This window comes from Nipponia nippon, unplaced genomic scaffold (genome assembly GCF_047370975.1).
Source record: "Nipponia nippon isolate SJK-2023a ecotype South Korea unplaced genomic scaffold, ASM4737097v1 scaffold_4, whole genome shotgun sequence".
Classification (NCBI taxonomy): Eukaryota; Metazoa; Chordata; class Aves; order Pelecaniformes; family Threskiornithidae; genus Nipponia; species Nipponia nippon.
This window is the reverse complement of record NW_028262358.1, coordinates 7587086-7607107: the sequence shown is the minus strand read 5'-3', so window position 1 is coordinate 7607107 and position 20022 is coordinate 7587086. Positions and strand designations below refer to the sequence as shown.

Genomic DNA, 20022 nt, shown 5'->3' with positions numbered 1-20022 from the left:
TTTTGCAATGGATGTGTTAGTATAAATTATTAGCTGAAGTCAGATACGGAATTTGTTAACAGATATCAGCAAGTAAGAATCAGGTTTCCTTTGGAACTTGCAAAATTTTTAAATCTAAGGTGCGAAATTAATGAATCAAAAAGATAAGGGCAAGCAAGCTGGATCTCCTTTAGTCCCTGTTGGACCCATATAGAATTTGGACTTTTGACAGTATGTTAAATTTGCCTACCTTTTTTTTAAAAGAACTTCAGGAATTGTAGTGTTTAATGTATTTCTGTTGATTGGCTTAATATTAGCTTGACAGGATCCTGTATTTTTCAACATCCATATGGTTTGAAGAGCTGAAATGTGTGACATTGAAAGTCTTCTCACCAGGTGCATTCTTCCTCAGGCGCATAATGCCTTTTTGTGTGGAGGGGTATGTTGAAATGGGAGCAAACATAAAAATAGGTCTAGAATAGATCCAACAACATATTTTTCCCATTGGATATGGAATAGAACTGGTTCTCACTGGTTTTCAGTTTGTTGAGTAAGGATAAATATAGCATCAGCAGTGATTCCTTTTTCTGATCGCAAAAAACCCCCAAACATATTAATGAGAAGGAAAATACAGAATTCCTTTGCTTCAGTGATACAGACTTCCTTCAGAAGGTTGTGTGGGCCAGGTTAAAAAAATTGCTTCCCTTAGAAAAGGTTTCCAGCCTCCTAAGTTGCCCCATTTAAAAATAAAATAAGCCAAAGCAAGCGAAGTATACCACTGAATTGACAGCAAATACTGATTTGAAATACATCTCCTTTTAAAGGAAATAATGGTGAAGAAAGTTTCCATGCAACATATACTTGTAAATGCTTGTGGTTTTTTGATTAAAATTTCTTTTGAAAAAAGAAATTAGTTATATAGCTACTGAAGGCAAATATTTTATGCATGTGAGAGCTAAAGCGGAAGATGGATGGCAGATTGAGCAAAGAGTTTTACAGATGCTGAAAAGAAGGCTGCAAGCATTTTTTTTCTTCGCTGTCAGATGATATGGAAAACATACTGATCCACACTGAGCCTCATCCTTCTAAAATGTATTTCTATTCATTATGGGAGCCCCAAGTGTTCGATTTAATATGAATTAAGATTACACAGGTGGCCTTAATTCTGGCATTTCTTAACTTTGACTGGCTTGATTTTCATATCTGTAGTTGTCTATTAATCAAGTTGTTTGTTGTGGGTATAATTTCCTTTGATAACAGGGGGCAGGGGGATGGAAAACAAAACCTGCATCATATTAGTAGTTCTCCTCTATAAAGAAATTGTAGGATCATAGGAAAATTCATGTTGGGAAGAGCTTTAGCCAGTCTGATCTTGAAAACCTCCAAAGATGGGAGCTTGCACCTCCAGTGAGCAGCCTGCTCTGCTGCTTAAGATCTTTTCAATCCACTGAATAGTATTGTTCTAACTGGGTTAATAATACCTGAATTAGGTTGTGGCTGGCAGTCCTGGCAGATATGAAATACGTTTGCCCATGAGATGTTAAGGAAGGGTTCCTTAATTTTCTTTTATCTTTACAACTTGGAAGGGAACTTGCTCTTTTCTTATCTCCTTTGCTCCAGTCCTCAAAATTCCTTTTGCCTCTCCTTCTCCTGCCTTCCCCGATCCTAGTTTTTACCTTCCTCTGCTTTTCAACTTGCTCTTCTTCCCAATGTCAGTTAAGACCCTAGATCTATAGTTTTTCACCTCTCTTTTTCTAAGCAGTTGCTCTGCTTTACTGTTCGGACGTCTGTCTATGTTAATGTTGAATATGGTTAGTGCCAGCTTCTGAGTGTAGAACTTGTTCAGGAAGATCTAGGTGTAGGTAAAGAGAAGAAACTTACTGTTGCTCTGGGTAAAAGCCAAGGATGACGCTCCTGCTGAGGAGTTCCAGTAGCTTGAAAAATACTGTAAAACACGGTAGTGCTGCATTGTGTATTTTTCCTTTTAAGACCGGCATTAAGTGTGGCCAGAGTATCATCAGCACGAGTCTCCTAAGAAGTCTGCTTAACAAGTGACGTTGTATGCCCAAGGAAATGTTAGTAGATGATGGGAATGTGATAATTTGAAGTTGAATAATTGGGTGTAGATATTTTTTTTTTCCTTCTTCCCTCTGGATCCTACTCCAGAAAATATACATTTGTATGTATACATTTTATTTGCTTAGGTAAGTTTATATAGGGTTTTTTTAATGCAGGTAAGTTTTTATACAGGAAAGACTGATCAGCTCAAGGCTTGAGGGCTTGTGCAACAGCAGCGTTCATCTTTTGGAGTATGTGACGGATGATGTATTGGTTTTATTTATTAATTTTATGTACACCGCATGCTGTGCCCCATCAGAAGTGTGTGATTGGGTATGAAGTCAGAGTGCCTTGGCCTGGGTTCTACAGAGAAGGGAACCTAGGGCAAGCCTAGGCAGAGAAGGAGAAACTGCTCTTTCTCTTAGAGTGACTGAACATGGTGTATTAAGGAAGATGGGAAGGACGGAACGATCCAGGGTGAGACAGCTGAAGTGTTTGTGAGACAGTAGGCAGAGAGCTTGCATCAGGAATGAATGCTCAAAAACCTGCTTTTAGGGGAGCAAATCTGCCTCAGAAGCAACTGAAGTAAAGATGATTTTCTAGTGACCCAGAGGGAGTGAAGGGTAATTTCTTTCAACCAGGAAGCCACTAAAGATTGCCGAACTGAGAACAAGTCTGGGGGAAAGAATCCGTCCTGGGGGAGATTTCTTCTCAAGGCTTCTATTTATTGTCTTGCTCAGAATATCAGAATTTTCTCTTTACATGGTAAGCTGCTTCTTGTGGGTTTCAGGTTTTTTTGGGGGTTGTTGTGTTTTTTGTTTTGGTTTTTTTTTTAATCATACATAGCTTTAAAGATCAGAGTCTCCGAAAATGCCATCTCAAAGCTTTTGGGAAAGGCCTTTCGATATGGCATCTTTGGAATGTGTTGCTGAATCATTTCTTAATGGACAAGTGCCCACCACTAAGAAAACAGCATTTTTGGTGCTTTTGTGAGTAAAGGCAGGTAATCTAAGCACTGGATGAGTTCTGAGATGTTTATTACCTTCTTGTTGCCCGAGAAGTTTTCTTCAGGTCCTGTCTGAGGCAAGAGAGCATTTTGGGAAGATATATGGCAGCGCAATCGGTACAATGTGCATGATAACAAATCTGTTTTGTTGATCAGCCTGTCACTTGGTTTTGTGCTCATTAGTTTGCACATTTCTAAGAAGTATAATCTGACTTTAATATACTATTTTTAGTAGTTGTTTCTGTTTGTGTGTCCTGCAGGAGAATGACTCAGGAACATTGGATACAGTTGGTGCAGTTGTTGTTGACCAAGAAGGAAACGTTGCTGCTGCTGTCTCCAGTGGAGGTTTAGCACTAAAGCATCCTGGAAGAGTTGGTCAGGTGATTATGCATTTTCAGTTGGGAATGATTGTTCAGCAACTGTGACACTAAGCAAGAGCTGTGATAGCAAACTGATGTCCTCCCTTCCTTCCCATTAAACTCTGAAGGCATTTTCGCTGCATTAGAATGCAAGTTTTTGTTTTTAGCGTCCTCCATCAGTGTTATAAAACATTGGTAGGTAAGAAGTTGTTCTGTAGTTAGTTACCTTTTGCCAGAGCTATTGATAAGTTTCTTGGGCTTAAATACCTCCTTAATACCACAAATAGTCTCTTAAATGCTTAGAGTGTTTTTAAATAAGATGTTCAGCAATATTTAGGGAAGCTGTCCTCATCAATTTTTAAATGATCTTGTGAATTGGTAGAAGTGACCAAGGTATTAAAAGAACACATCAGGTACAGGCATTCCTTATTGTTATTAGGTGAGGGAATTTTGAGGTGCATCAGAAATGTCATGCTCCATTGCTGAACAGCTACGTTCTCTTTTGAAATGTATTTAAGATTTTCTTTTGGAATAGTAGAGTGAAAGGGACCTTATATAAATAGGGAGCAGCTGGAATTATTTTGTCTTTTGATATCTGTACTACCCTCATTTTCTGTAAAGTTAGGTTAGAATACCGTACTTCTATGATAATCACTTAGTTCTGAAGAATAGTAAAAGAAGTTGTAGCAAAATGGATTGGAATTGCAATTTTGACTGTTACAATTTTCTTATGTATCTCTTGTATTAATATTTGGATTTTTCTTGGGTTTCTTTTTTCTTGTTGGTTTGGGGCTTTTTGGTGGTTTTGATTATTGGTTTTGGGGGGGGTTTGGGTTTGGTTTTTTGTGGGGGTTTTTTGTGGTTTTTTTTTTTTTTTAAGGGAAGGGAACAGACCAAAACCCTTGTATACTTAAATTTATGAAAGATGCACTTCTTTCTTTAGGCAGCTCTTTATGGTTGTGGCTGCTGGGCTGAAAATACAGGAGCTCATACCCCTTACTCCACTGCTGTGAGTACTTCAGGTATTTGCTACTTTTATAAATATTTCAAAAAGTTGATATCTTTCTCTGTAATTAATTTACAAATTCCAAATTAAGTATTTCTGTGAGTGGTGAATTAAGATATTAACATTACTTCTAGCCTATGTTCTATATGTGTATCATTTATTTACACATAAAACATATATTATATATATGTCAGTATTGTGTTGAAATCTGTGACTTAATCTCCACTGGTTGCTTACATTGGTCACTTCACTTAAAAAAACAAATTAAGAACCATGTGAATGTTTATCCTGTTCAGAAGATTTTGTGTTGCGCTGAAAGGATGTACTGTATTTGTTATGTATTAAGGGGCTTGTCGTCCTGTAAAGAAGTGCTGCTATAAGCCTAACATTGTGTTAAACACAGTATGCTTCTGTGACTGGAAGCCTTCTGTGGAGGACTAAGATAATTAGAGGGTCCCTTTGATACAAAAATCCTACAAAACTGCATTTTTCCTTCCAAAAATATTTAAGTACTATGTTAGGTGAATATTTAACTGAATTTGTTCTTCATCTCTCTTTTCCTCTCAAAAGGAAGGGGAAAAGGCAAAACCAAATGACTACAATAAGTGTTATGGAAAATGTTTAGTCAGAAACTGTGAAAGTAATGTAAAATTAGGGTAGCTTCTCTTCTCTTCTTTGGAAGTCTTGGGATCCTGAACACACAAAAGTATTTTGTTCATTTGATGTCTGTCAGCCAGCTGTCACTCAGAGCTTTTCTATCAGTTGGCATGCTGAGCACTGGAGATCCTGACTGTTAAAACAAGTTTTTCAACAGATCTACTCAATGTAACAGGACTGAAGAAATAGTAAAAATTAGAAAGAAAAAAAAAAAAACACAAAAAACAACCAAAAGATGACTAGGAAGATAGCTCACACTGCAGTGTAAGATTTGAGAATGTAAGCCAGGATGTTTTTAACTTGTCAGGAACAGACGTTGAAAAGATGACTGTATTGTTACACGATACGGGGTGAATACTGAGAACACAAAAGCCTTAAGGTGAAGTTATGCAGGAGTTGCTTTTACTTTGCAACTCCCACGTAAAAGCAGTTGAAAAGACTGCATTTCATTTCATTTTTCTTCCTAGTTGCATGAACAGTCTCAAACAGAAAAACTACTTGTAACTCTTCTTCGTAAATGCTTGTGTCAGGATGCAAAATTTATGATCTGGATGACTGGTTAATGGTCAGAGTTATTAGTGTTCAGTACAGGGAGAGATGAAAAAAATCAGCAGAGTTCAGATTTGGGTAATATAAACTATATCCCAAGAGTACTGCAGAGTTAGAGTCCTGTTACAGAAATAGCGGGGGCAGCGAGGTAACGGTGTAGAACTAAAATTTGACAGAGGCTGAAGAGCATCAGAAATATCCTGTGTTGCTTTTGAAGTTGTATATCTTTCTAATTTCCCCTATATTTAAGTCTGTCTGGTGCTCTTGAAAATTTGTGTAGATGTTCACCCTTAAGTTCAATGTTAGTAATAGCAAGTGTCCTTTTTAGTGCTTATGCAAAGGAAAGTCCTACTGGACGCAGAGGTGTCAGAAGATCTTTCTAATCAAGGAACACCATATTGATTTTAGTTTAATAAATGCTTACTGGTGTAAGCAAATATATTTAAATATTGCCGTATTTGGGACCATAATAATTAGTGACTATAAGCCTAATATTAGAGATTGTTTGTGGAAAAGCTGAGGAGGACACCTTTATTAAACTAAATAAAAACTTCTTTTAAATCTTCTTTACAAAGTCAGCTGGATTTGAAGGCTATGCAAGGACAGGCAAGCATCCTGATATACTTAAAGGAGATGTCTGGGTTTAGTGATGGCCTTAAAGAGAAGTCTCCTTTCTTTTTGCTGGTACCAATTTTACATAGTGGAAAATACTTTAATGTTATATTATTTATAACTATCACACGTATATATCTATATTTCTTTGGTTCAAATCTTTTAGCTTCCATGACATTACATTAATACCAATCCCAGTTAATTGAAATAGACTGCTGGCGGTGTATGAAGCATGGCCAGCTGTTTATTCAGTGATTTGGAATTCAGACTAGCGGTGTTTAATTAAACTCTTGTTTCTGGCTTTCCTTTAAAGTATGTGTATGTGTGTGTGAGAGAGAGAGATAGAAATGTTTACAGGAAGTGAGAACTCTTCTGTAATCAATACCATTCTTTTTTCCATTTCCAGAAGCTCATAATGTTTTATTTGATAATGCACTTTGTTTAGTGCAGTTTTAAAATATATTGATGCCTGACTCTTGTTTAAAATATGAGCATCCAACAATATGAACCGTGAAGTTAATTAAGGGGTAGAGGGATGGAAAAATGAAATTACAGGAAAGCTTGAAAGAATGAAACTTACAACTTGGCTGGATCACAACAGGAGATGGGAATTGGTGCATAAACATCTGCAAATATTCAAAAGGTGAAATTGCCAAGGCTAAGCAAGAAAATAATATGTTAACATACATTGTTGTTGGATGAAATTTTTAGGAAATAAAGGTACTGCCTAAACTCTAGAAGATGCCTTGACTTGGAAAGCTCTAAGATTGATAGTGCTTGCTAAGAGAAGTGTTGTCACTTGGTGTACCTAAAATCAAACTAGACTGTATTTGTAATAGTGATTATACCCTGCTCTTGTAAATTGGTTTTGTGTGGACATATATTTAAAACAAAAACAAAAACAAAAACAAAAAACCACAACAAATGAAACTTGCATGTTACGTATAAATAAAAACTGTGTGCGCATGCACATTCACTTCATGTTTCATTATACATCCAGACATTTACGCTTGTATGTAAAAGCATTTAAAATATGTACATAAAATAACTGAAATGTACAATCAGTTTAGATTTCTTTGGTTTTCACAATATAACATTTTATTGTTTTAATTTCACGTGTCTCGTCATTTTAATTTGTTTTTAAGTGGTAAATTTGGCACAAATTTATCCCAACATTTTCTACAGGGAATTTTTTTTCTGTTGGGGGGGGGGGGGGGGACAAAAAAAAAAGGAGAAAATTAGGCTTTGTTTGCTGTGTGTATTGAGTGCTGTATGTGGAGACTTTTAATATTTATTGTTAAATGACTTCACAGAATAGCTGATTCATCAAATTGCATTTGGTATTTAAAACAAAAATCTTGAATGAAGATAAGAGTTTAACTATGATTCCCTTAAAGCTTTATCAAAAGTATGCTCTAAATTATTAAGTATTAATGTATGTTAAACCAAATCATTTTAACTTGAGGATTCTTTGGGAAATAAAAGCTTTCACATTTGTGCTGGTTTAGACTTTTTAAACTTTTTTTTAGTGATACTTGGGGATAGAAATTCAAGCCATGAGGGTTTGTTATATCAGGCTCCATATTCAGTCTTGAAAAAGGATGTTCTTTGGCATAGGTTTCATACAAGCAATTTTTAAGGGCCAGGTTTTGTAAACTATTTTAATTCCATACTTATGAAGTTGCTCATGTCTTTGGGTTTTGGAGGCTATGATAAGCAAGAGATCAAACAGGTTGGGGAAAACCTCTGGTGTGGGGAAAGGAGAGTTTGGAATAGTAATTCAAAGTATACAGAATACAAACTCTTGCGCATTGAAATTCATGCGGAATTGGAAGGACGTAAGAATGGACACGTTGGGTCAAACTAGAGCCCCAGATAGTTGGGTGTCCTGTTTCAGATAGAGGGTGTTTGCAGGTCTCCAGGGAAAAGTGTGGGACTGACCAAAGCACCTCCACTGTATTATCCAAGCTTCTAGCAATTTATGAGATGGGGACTTTATAAGCTGGAGATATCATTGTTTTTAATAGGGCAGGATGACTTTCGCAAGATTTCTCATTTCTTTTTGTACTTAGAAGCCGTTATTTAAATTTTGCTGGGAACATTTCTCTTATTCTGTGATCGTTTACCTTTGTAGAAACTTTCTTGGAGAAAGAAAAGTATTACTTTAAGTGCCACAGTTAGTAACGCAGTCGGGTTTATGCTTGAATTTTTGTTAATTTTGTTCTAAAATCCTTCTATTGAAGCTTCAGTTTGAGACATATCTTTCAATACCTTCCTTATTTAAAAAAAAAAAAAAAGGCATCACCATAAAAGTACTTCATGAAAAGTATTTCCAAATTCATGTCGCTTTCTTTCAATGGTCATATGTATTATTTGAAGACATGCTTTTACATCTTGATCATCTGTCGGCTCTGTGGATGCTGGCAGGCTTCCTGCTTTTGCGTGTTCAAGGAGGATTTGGTATTAGTTCTTATGCCTTTAGCAAGTTGTTTCTCAAATATTTTTGGCCATTTTTATCATGATTTTATATTCAGTGTGCCAAAGGTGGTGGTTCTGAACTTGTTCGGGCATGACTTCAGCTTTTTGAAGAGTATTTTCTTACCTCTAAAAGTCTCTTGGCCTTGTTGTTTAGCCACACTGTCTTTGGTTTTATTTTTTTTGGCTTTTCAAAAGTTACTTCATGGTTTATAAAATACAGGATATTGTAAAACTCATATTTTATGGGTATAGTTTAACAGGGGGTGGGAAAACTGAAATCAAAAGATGAAGACTTTCTAAAGACAGGATGGGGGAGACGGTGGAACTTAGGAATAACTGTGAATATAAAGGGCCTTAAATTCAAGGTTTTTTCTGTAACTCTCAGTCTAAAATCCAGTTTCTGTGTAAACAAGTAAAATCTTTTTTTGGTATCGATTTTTGGAGACATTTCAACATATGAACTCTGAATTATATTCAAATTAATATTTTTTGAAAAAAAAAAAAAATCGTTGTGAGACTTTATTGGCAACTGAAGGATAAACATTACAGGAATTCTGTAAGTATCTCAAAGCCAGTATTAAAATTCAAGAAATTCAGTGAATGTTGCAGTTGCAGGCATAGCTAAGATACCTGGGCAACCTTAGTTGTGACATCTAACAATGTAATGCAAGCGCCATTCCATGCAAGAATGATGGTAGAGACTGAGTGAAAGCTTGTTAAATGAGATGAGCATTACCAGTGGCCCTTATTTAGCATAAATGTAAGTAAGAGCCAAACTGGTTTTTGGATCAACATAGCAGAAGTCAAATCTTTGGTCTGAAAAGCTCGTGTGTGCATGTGTGCACACATTTGCGCGCACGGACACAAACAAAACAGCCTCCCCTTTGAGCACCCCCACACCTCCTCAAAAAAAGAGGCGAAAACCACACTCATAAGGCCACTTGGAACTCTTTGGTGAATGTTTTTTGTTGGTATATGAATGTAAACACAGGAAGATGGGTATTATTTGGAGGGAAAACATTTGTGAACCCAACCGCAGGAGAAACAATAGTCTGGTTTTTTGGCTGTACTTTAAGAAAACATTTCCTATTTTTTCCTGAACATAATAGGAATCACAGACTTTGTGTATATTCTTCTCATTCAAAATAATATCAAGTGTGATGTTGATTCTCCTCCCCAGTTGGAATATCCATGATGATTGTGAATATTCGTCTACTGACTGTGCCCGCTACTAGGGTAAGAGGCAGGCTGTGTTTTTCCTGGGAGAGAAGTTGAAAAGTAATAATTCTCTTTGGATATACAGAACCTTAAATATAAAATATAAAGATAAATACAAAATTTACAGTAACAGTTAATGCAAGAGGCTTTGCAAATGCAACCATAAGTGGAATTTTTGAGTGGAAATGTAGAGACTGAGAATAATGTGTTGCCTTCCTTTTTACATCTTTACAACAGTAGGTAGGAGACAGCATGCTTACCCATTCTTCATGCATGGGCATGGGTGGTGTGCTTTGTGTATGTGTAACAGCATTGAACCATTGAAACCACCAAACCTTTTAATATTGCATTTCTGAACATAGACAGAAGGTGTTGCATTATTTACAAAATGCAGAAATTCTGTACCACAACGCTGCAAAGTCTTCAGCTTTTACTAGAATCCATTTGAGGAGAATGTTTGATACAAGAAAGGTACAGTGATGTGATGTCCTAGGGAGAATTTAAATGGGACATAGTTACGGTTTATAATCCTAAAGAAAAAGGAGTAGAATCTTTAAATATATTGAGTTTTTTCAGAAAAATTAAGCGTGTTAAGAAATATAATTGGGCTTGAGGACTGAGCCCAAAGTTGTGTTTTGTTGAGAAGATAGCAGGGATATCAGATTTGTGGACGTAAACTGAGGTGTAGTTGAGGATTCAGTCTGGGAAAAGTCGTTCAATGATGTCTTGCCGTTCTCCCCTGCCCAGAGTCTATTCCTGACTGCGTGAAAATCAGATACAGATAACGGCAATGTCTTAGGAATGTACACAGAGACTATATTTATTCTGTGTAAATAAGCAGAATGTGCCTTACTCCCTTACCAATTTCTTGTGCTGGTGAATTCACCAAGATCCTAAAGGACTGACTGTTAAGGTCTCTGGTCAAAAGCAGTGGCCTCTGTTCTCATGAAGGCATTTTAGGGATTACGTCAAAATATGTTAAAAGCTGTGTTGGATAAACATACGTATATATATGATGCATCATTCCATGAAGTGAAAAATAGCATATTGTGAAGAATCACAGAATTGTTTAGCTTGGAAGAAACATCTAAGTCCAGCCCCTTACTCAAGGAGGGTTCTCTTTTGTTTTTGAAATCCTTATCGATAAGAAAGTGAGTGTCTTTGCTCTTCTTCCCCCTGGCTTTTTCTCCTCGAATTGTACTTTTTGTTCATATCTGTTCTTTGCGGTCCATTGTGTGCCTCATGGATGCTTTTGCTGGCAACAGGGAACAGGCAATGTGGAATAGGAAATGACACCTATAGAGAGATGGCTTGTGCTTGTTAAATTGGTTGTTGGGCTGTGCCCTCAGCCCGCATTTCCCTCTCTCCTTTTGGAAGCCACTGAACCGTAGATTCTTACTTGAAAACTCATTTTCGTCGGGAATCACAGTGATATACAAATCTGCGGAGTAGATATTTTTCAAGGAAGCTTTAATGCAAGTTGAGTTGTGATGTAGCACTTTGGCTTTGTGATCCCTGTGCGTTGAGGGCAGTAGTGGCTGCGCTGGAATCCAGTGACTGCTGATACCTGGGCAGGTGCCATTTGTCTCTCTGGCCTGCGTCCTTCTGAGTCCATGCTCCAAACGTCCAGAGGAATTTCACATGCAAATCTTGTATCCTGTGTAGATTGCTTGAGCTCCCCTGTGTGAGATGGATAGTATGATACAGCTAATCTCTTTGTAGAAATACATATTACCTCTCAAAATCAGTCTGGTCCTGTAAGATTTGGGGAATAATAGGTAATTTAATGCATCACAGATGAAGCAGCTGCATGTGGAGAAGAGTTATGTCATTGTTAGAGCGAACCAGAGGGTAGAGGAAGAAAGAGGTCTATCTCCAGACAGATCAGTATTTACCTCTGAAGTGAATGCTTCTGACAATTCAGCCGTTGTGTCCAGATGCCGTTTGGAGGCTTCAGTGCTGTAGCATGTGGTGTCTGAACTAACTCACTACCACCGCAAGGCTGGGTGAAGAGAGAGGAAGCAACAGTCAGAGATGATTTGTGGGAATGGTAGCGTTAAGAAGCAGTCAATTAAACACAGTACCGCAGTCTTCAAAGCTGAGGGTTTTGTCCACAAAATAATCAGAATGGTTGTTTGAATTGCCTTTGGAAGGGTTGTTTTGAAGCAGAACTGGATGGATGCGACAATCAAAGAGTGCTTATTGCCTCTTGAAATGTTAATTGGACTTAATGTAATGATATATTGTAAGCATGAAGTTTCACGGGCTTTTTAGAAGTGGTAGTCTCCTGCAGAAGGCCCATGGCTCAGAGAGTGGTGTGTTCATAACCTGGGGTGGCAGCCGGGCAGCACCGTCTCCTTCTCTGAACACTGTTAGTCCTGTTCCTGTTTGCCGTGCCTTGCCCAAATGCCTTGAAGTAAGTGCAAGGATATAAAGTGAAAGGGAGACGGCGGCAAACTGAACTCTCTCTTTATGTCTTAAACTTTTTTCTGTGATGGGGAGAAAATGGTTGCATACCTTTAGTTAGCTAATACATAAGCTATTCTCTTATTGCCTTTCCTGTAAGTTTTATATGACAAAAGTGATGTAGTCTGGAAAGGTATAGTACTTTCACGAAGAGACCAATAGCAACAAAGCTTCTGATGAAGGCCTAGGCAAAAAAGAGTTTACTTTTTATTTTTTGGTTTAACTGAAATTAATCTTTCAAAATTTATTAAATGTAAAGATGACTGTAAAAGGCACATCCTCTTTAATGGAACTATATTTTTTCTTCATTCTAACCTCTCTTGAAGGCATATCTGAAATTCTTCTTGTTCATGATAATCAAAACAAATAGCTTTATTAATAGTTAGTTATCTGGCATTTCCTGCTATTTAGAAGTGAAGGATTCATACACTTGGCATATTTTAACTCTTTAGCCTTTTTTTTTTTTTTTTCCTTATCTGTAAAATTGTAGAAAAGCTGGATGAGTTGTTCTTCAGAGTGATTTTAGTTTATTTTGCCCATATGAAAAACTTAAAGATGTAGAAAGTGTTTTCCCACCTTTCCTTAGAGAAGATACTTTAGACACAGTTTGTCTGGATGTTGAATTTGCCTTTTGTTATCTTTGAAAACTACCCAAATTTACTGAAGTTACAACTTTTTGGAGAATTTCCATTTGCGTATTCTTAGTAGGTGTTTGTTAGTTTGGAAGTTAAATCATCTAAGAATTTTCTGTCTGCAACAAGAATGTGCTCCATTGATCCTTCTAGGATCAATGCTTTAGGAATTGGACGGGACTTTGTTTGCAGGTGTTCTTCCTGGCAGCAGGTCAGTAAGTTAAAAATTCCCCCTGCTAGTATGAAGGCAAGATGCAGCAGCTGATAGGAGTAGAAAAAGCTAAAAGTTATGCAACTTTAGTTTAGTACGGTAGTGCACTATGCTAGACTGTAGCATTTTATGTCTTTTCAGAATTAGACTTTAAATGTTTATTTTAATGTGTAACTAACTGTATCAGTATCTTACCAGCCAAATATTTTTATTGTACTGCATTTTGTTTTTTAAAATCATTGGCTTGCAAGTTTTTAGTCAGCTCTTTCTAGAGGTGCTGGTAATGACAGCCAGAGCTTACTAAAATACAGGTTTCACTGTGTTTCCATTAGGCATAACTAGAAGTTATTCAGGAAATAAAGCAGAAATAGCAGGTTTTTTTGTTTGTTGACTGACGCTTCTTTTCTAGGCACTACTATTTAACTGAAAATAACAACGTCAAAGTTGAAACAACTTAACAGGACCAGGTTCAGACTCTGCTCTATGGAATAGGTAATAAAATACAGATAACCTGTAACTTCTATCTTGAGCTTCTGAAAAGAGAAGAGTCGTACTTTGGCAGTGGAGTAAACTAGATTAATTTTTCCATTCTTGAATGAATGTGAGTAATGCGAGTTTCCATTTTGTACTCCTTTAAAACAAGTTCCAACACTTTGTGTTGAGGTACTCTATGTTTCAATAGCTAGACAGGCTCCGGCAGCTTGTCAGAGCTCCATAAGCTCTCTGCTTATGGCTTGCAGAAAGAAAGCTAGATTTTCATTTCTCCTTCCATTCAACAGGAGACTCTTTCATGTCTGAAAATTGAAAACGCGTGTTTTTCAGTGTGGTGCATGGATGTGTGTGTGCCCTCTGGCACACCTGTTTCTAATTTCCTGACTTGAAAGCATCTCCCATCAAAAGAAGCAGAAAAACAATTTCTTTCTGACACGCTGCTCGGAGGCCCTTGCTTTGCAGAAGGCCTTCCTTTCGTTTGCCATCTTGGTTCCATTGGTAGAACATTATAAGATGCAGAGCACGCATTGTATGGGATGTTCAGCTTACATTGTGCTGGGTTCTTTCCCCTCTTGTTGTGGTTATTTCAAGCATTAGAAATCTACTTGAGAAGTCACTATGCTGAGGCAAATACAGTAATTTAATCCTTAGTTTCTTGTATGAAGCTCAAATTAAGGACCAAGGTCTATAGCAAGTTAAGCTTTGTATTACCTATGAATTTAGTAGAGTGTCAGTTACTGTTTGGTACAGAAGGTTAGATTAAAATTTAAATATTATAGCTCAGATTTCTTACCTTTTCTTCAAAATGGTATGCAGTGTAAAACAGCATCCAATATAATAGCTGAAAATTAAAGGTGTTAACAATCTTAAAAAAAAATAAAAACCAAACCCACAAAAAAACTCCAGTAACTTGTTGTGAAAGTTGTGCATAGGCTAACTAGCAAATTACTACAGAGTAGATCTATTAACTGTTAAACATCATTTAGGAAGGAAAAATACAAAATTATAAGCTCTAGCTTAAACGTTACTGACTTGTCTATTTTCTCAGTTCAGCAACTGACGGTTTCACAAACAGCATCTGGATTGTCTCCATAGCTACTGTGCTGCAGCGTGTACCTATCCGGTGGTATGCTGTTGAGTTAACATTGGTTTCATTTACCGACAAGCTAAACAGAACAAAACGTTCAAAAAGACTTAGAGCTTAAAAACCATTATATGCATACAGCTAAACAGTATTTGAAATGTAAGGACTAGGCCTGGCTCTACAGCATAATGGCTAGTGGTTCATATGCTCATAAAACTTGCCTTTGCTAAGCTTTGTTCATTACTAATATGATCAGGTATATGCAGAAAACATAAAATGTAAATCAGGATATGTAATTCTATGTAACTTTATGGACTATAACAAAAAAATCCTTAAATCTTTAAATGGGTCAGCAAGGTGTACAGTTCACATTTATGCCTGCTAAGGTATGCAACCCTGATTCATTCCTTGTCTTGCGCGTATAGTGACATTCAGGTACCAAAGAGTTGCATTCTAGAGTATCTGCCCACTACTGGAATTGTGAATGACAGTGGAAAAATTGCTGTCATTTGTCAACATAGTAACAGGTTTCCATGATCGGTTCCTGTCTCTCATTCCTCTGCAAAAAGGCACGTATCTCACTTGTTGTAGAGTGCTTTACAACATAACAGGTACTTCTGGTTTGCCTGAACTGATTCACTAATCAGCCATATCTGCTGCATGGAGTGCAGGAACAACCATCTTGCTGTGCTCAAAGCTCGAAAAAATGCCTCTTGAGGGCTTTGTGCTTTTCTGTGCTATTTTTGGCTGTGTCGTGGTTTAACCCCAGCTGGCAACTGAGCACCACCCAGCTGCTCGCTCACTGCGGCCCCCCCCCCTCCCCCCCCCCGGTGGGGTGGGGGAGATAATCAGAAGAGTAAAAGTGAGAAAACTCGTGGGGTTGAGATAAAGGCAGTTCAATAGGTAAAGCAAAAGCTGCGCACACAAGCAAAGCAAAAGAAGGAATTCATTCGCTACTTCCCACTGGCAGGCAGGTGTTCAGCCATCTCCAGGAAAGCAGGGCTCCATCACATGTAACGGTTACTTGGGAAGACAAATGCCATCATTCCGAATGTCCCCCCCCTTCCTTCTTCTTCCCCCAGCTTTATCTGCTGACCATGACATCATATGGTGTGGGATAGCCCTTTGGACAGCTGGGATCAGCTGTCCCAGCTGTGTCCCCTCCCAGCTTCTTGTGCACCCCCAGCTACTCGCTGGTGGGGTGGGGTGAGAAGCAGAAAAGGCCTTGACTCTGTGCAAGCACTGCTCAGCAATAATGAAAACATCCCTGTGTTATCAACACTGTTTTCAGCACAAATCCAAAGCATAGCTTATGGAAGCTTTAGTCTGTCATTGCAAAGTGTTTGTCTCTGAGATATAATGAGGTTCAGGTTACCGAAGAAGTCATCATCTTAACTGGGAAAGGATAATAAAATGATTTAAACTCTGTTTACGGGAAAGTTACTGAAACAAGCGTGTTTGAGACTTTAACACAGAATTGAAAAATTGTTATTGGGAGTCCCTGTTGGTTTGGTTTCAGTATTATTCAGTGAAAAACCGCAAAGTGTAATAAGACATACAGTTAAACGTAATATAATGCGAGATAGTTAAGCAAATGAACCAGCTTTACGTTTTCATCAGCTTATGTGCATGATTTGGGAATGTGTTAAAGTAGCTTTGACTCTAGTTGCTGTCTTGAGTCATGTTACTAAAACTTTTTCGGAAGTTGGCAAATGCTGGTGGTTAGATTACAAGTGAGTGGAACTATAAATTTGAGCCCACAACTTAAGTTATAAATTAGGTTTCCATTACTGTAATTCTGTATGCATTTATTTTGTGTCTAGCCCTAGTATTACCTGCAGTGTTTTCCCAGTTTGAGACTCTAGAGACGTACAGGTCTGCTAAACCTGCAAGACAGTTCACACTCCAGTATTTGGTTCTAACTTGAGATAATAGGAAGGGCAATTCTATTGGAATAATTAGGGTAATTCTTCTTCTCAGCCTTTATCTGGTCAAAGTATGTGAAACACTGCTTAGTTATTTTTCCTGTTCAAAAATAGATGTTCCTACATCAAAAACTACAGTAACAAATTTTTCTTTTCAAAATGAGGGGATTATTTTCCTTAGTTATCTGTCCCTGCAGATTGCTGGCATGTGGCATGTTGGAAGATTTTTACATACACTGCCGGCAGCATTCTGTAAGTTTGCTGCCTTATAGGTTGACATAAACAAGACAAAAAGAAATGGCTTTGTGGGGACGTAGAGATGTGTGATGTGTTAGTAGAATTGCAAGGCTGCTTTCCTTGTGGTTGATCCTGGATCACATCAGTGGGCTGCAGCTGTTCTTAACCCATATTAAGTTTTCTCTCTCTTAATTTTTTTTTTTGTAGCAGACTTGATGTTATGGGAACTCTTCAATAAGGTCATTCTCTTGGGATAAATAACATTATACATCATGCTAAAAAATGGCTATTGTCTTTTTGATGTCAATTTAGGAATTACTTAAAAATTGTGAAGTAGTAACATCTGGTATTATTACTTGATGCATAGGAGACGCATAGACTTGCTCTGATTTTTGTGTCTCATTTGCTCGATTCACATTCTAAGTCCCATGCTTCTTCCCTCACATAGGGTATAAATGTTATATTTAAAGGTGTTAACAGGTTCTTTTCAAGAAAAAATCAACTTGCTAAGTTTTTGCTGAAGCATGTGCTTATTTAGTTTTATTCTTTACAGCAAAACTTCATAATGATTACATTTTCTTAGTTTAAAAAAAAGTGATAGCCACGTTGTGATCTATGGGTAAAATGCATCTTGCAGTTTTTGCATGTTCTTCATACACTACTTTGTCTTGACTAAGTATTAGATAATTCTTAATTCTATTGTGGACGAAAGCTTTCAAGCATGGAAGTAATGAGGCAGTGAATGGACAAACTCCTGGTAAGCAGCTGTTGAGGACACTGTATTGTGTGAGCCTCTTGAAGATAATATCCTAACCCAGATGCTTTTCTCCATAACCGAGAGCTTGAGAGTCTCAATGAAAACACTTTTTTTCTTGTGCTCTCAAGAACTGCCTCCCTTTGCTGTGTAATTGTTGTAGCATTTCAGCTTTTTCATTCTCCTCTAAACTTATAACTGGTTTTCATTCAATCTGTTTGCTGTACAAAGAATTTTTTGTCTTTCTGTTGTGCCAGTTACACATAGATTCAATGCCAAAGTACCCCACTTCAAACAATTCAGTTTAACCAAATTGTATTAATCAGGACACACTGCCCATTAGAAGGAGCATATAACTGAAGAGCAAGGTGTAATTTTGATGATTAAATATAGCGAGATTTTGGGACACGTGAACAAAATTTTTCTGCAATCTGGTCACTGGCTTATTCTCTGACATCTAATGCATATATAATGCCCCAGAGGGGTTTATTGTTGGTTTTTTAATCTTGGAAATGGGGGGTGAGGGGTCTTTTTTTTTCTTTTTTTCCCTTGTGTGTTAGCAGTCTTTGAAGAACAGTGTTTGTAAACTCACTTTGCCTTTAAGGCGAAGGGTATAATTGTGTGACAAGTAACCAGAAAGAGATTCTTGGAGTAGGTTGCCATGTTAATTAGGGCTTAAAAGTGGTGGCAAGAACAAGAGACCAGTCTGTGAGTAACTCCGAGACACAGTGCTAGACCTGCCCATGTGCGTTCGTGCAATCTTGTGCCCAAAACCAGTCAGGGCTCTAAACTCAGCAAATTGGGAAGCAGAGAGATGAGACGCTCAGCAGGCTGCGCTGGAGCCAGTTTGGGTTGGGTTTATTTATTAGTTCGTTCTTTGTGCCAGATCTAGGCTGGCTTCAGCCAGAGGCGCTCAGTTTTCTCTGTTCTGGGCTCGTTAGTGCTTCCAGTAAAGTGAATGTTATCCATGGAGACTGAGCTGCCTTTGTCTGAAGCCAGCTTAGGTCTGATGTCTTACCAGCTCCAGCTCTCTGCCATGTGAAAGCAGTTAGATTGTTTCCAGCCATAAATTGTCTCTGGAAGCTGCGTAGGTGTACTTATGTGGTTCTGCACCTGAGCTAATAAGTCCAACTGGATTATAGCAGATTTTTGTGTGGAGCCAGCATGGTGCTTGCATCTTGTCATGGTTAATGAGAAAATTGCTAGAAATATATACAGATAATTGGGAATTGACTGTATTTGACTTCTCTCTATATGTTCTGGTGTCTAATGCAGTTTTAGGCCCTGATATACTCTGAAGTTACAAGTCTGATCAAACTGTCATCACCTGAACTTAGATAACTAAAAATACTGTCATATCACAGCTGTTAAATTAGTTGGTTTTCCTTTTTTCCTAACTGGATAACACATTTCAGCTTCACTGGTGCTTGGTTAGACCTCTTCTAGCTGGTTCATCTGCTTCCTTGCCATTGAGGAAAAACGTCAACATATGGGAGGCATAGTAGTATAATGACTTTTGAATATATGCAGAAGGTATCACCAGTGTGTTTTCCTGTCCAAGAAAACTTTGATCCAGTAAACATGCACTGTACCATTTGACCACAGCTGTATGTCCCAGAACACATTACAGGAATGGAAAGGGGCATGGGAGAAAAACAAGAGATGTGAAAGTGTTCCTACAGAGTAAGAGTAGCACTAATGACCTGTTTGTAATCAGGGAATAATTACAGAAGGCACTGAAGCAATAAGTGTTTTTTTGCTGAGAGTTTTTAGTTTCTTAAAGGCAAACCTTTAAAAATTACAGGAATTTTTATTAGGAGTCCCATGAGCAGCCACCCTGTCAAAAAAGCATAGGTAAATTCACCTATTCCTTTGTTGACAAAAGGCTGAATCAGATGGACTAAATAGAAGATTGCGTCATGCAAAGGAGTTACTATGGCATTCACTAAAGATGTTCTTGGATTGAAGAGATTTGCATCCGAGGATCATTCCTGTGAAAATGATTAGTAAGTGGATTCTTTGAGAGAGAATTGCAGGATCTGGATAAAGATGACAAGCCAGAGACATTCTCACTGTTTCTTTGCAGTATTTCTGTTTCTCCTTTCTGTACTTAACCCTTTTTGGTTTATGACTTTGTGCAGTAGAAATTTCAGGAAAATTGTGAGGAAAACTGCTGACGTCGTTGAATTTTCGCATGACTCAGTGTCACTCTTTAAAAAAATAAAAATTTAAAAAAAATCTGGCAGACACCTGTCATATGCATCTTTTTTTCTTTTAGCTGTGATGGTGTAAAATAATG

General features: G+C 37.6%; 1 protein-coding gene across 5 annotated transcripts in view; it reads left to right on the top strand.

Moving 5' to 3' along the window:
- Positions 1–20022, top strand: part of TASP1 (taspase 1) — a 93805-nt gene that overhangs the window by 48158 nt on the left and 25625 nt on the right. For all 5 annotated transcript variants that reach the window (XR_015708264.1, XM_087774892.1, XM_087774891.1 and 2 more), the window contains 2 exons: positions 3304–3423; positions 4346–4424. Coding sequence is in view for 4 of the 5 variants with exons in the window: in XM_087774892.1 (XP_087631018.1) it covers positions 3304–3423; positions 4346–4424 (199 nt within the window). In the remaining variant the exon portion in view is untranslated. The remainder of the gene's footprint in view (positions 1–3303; positions 3424–4345; positions 4425–20022) is intronic.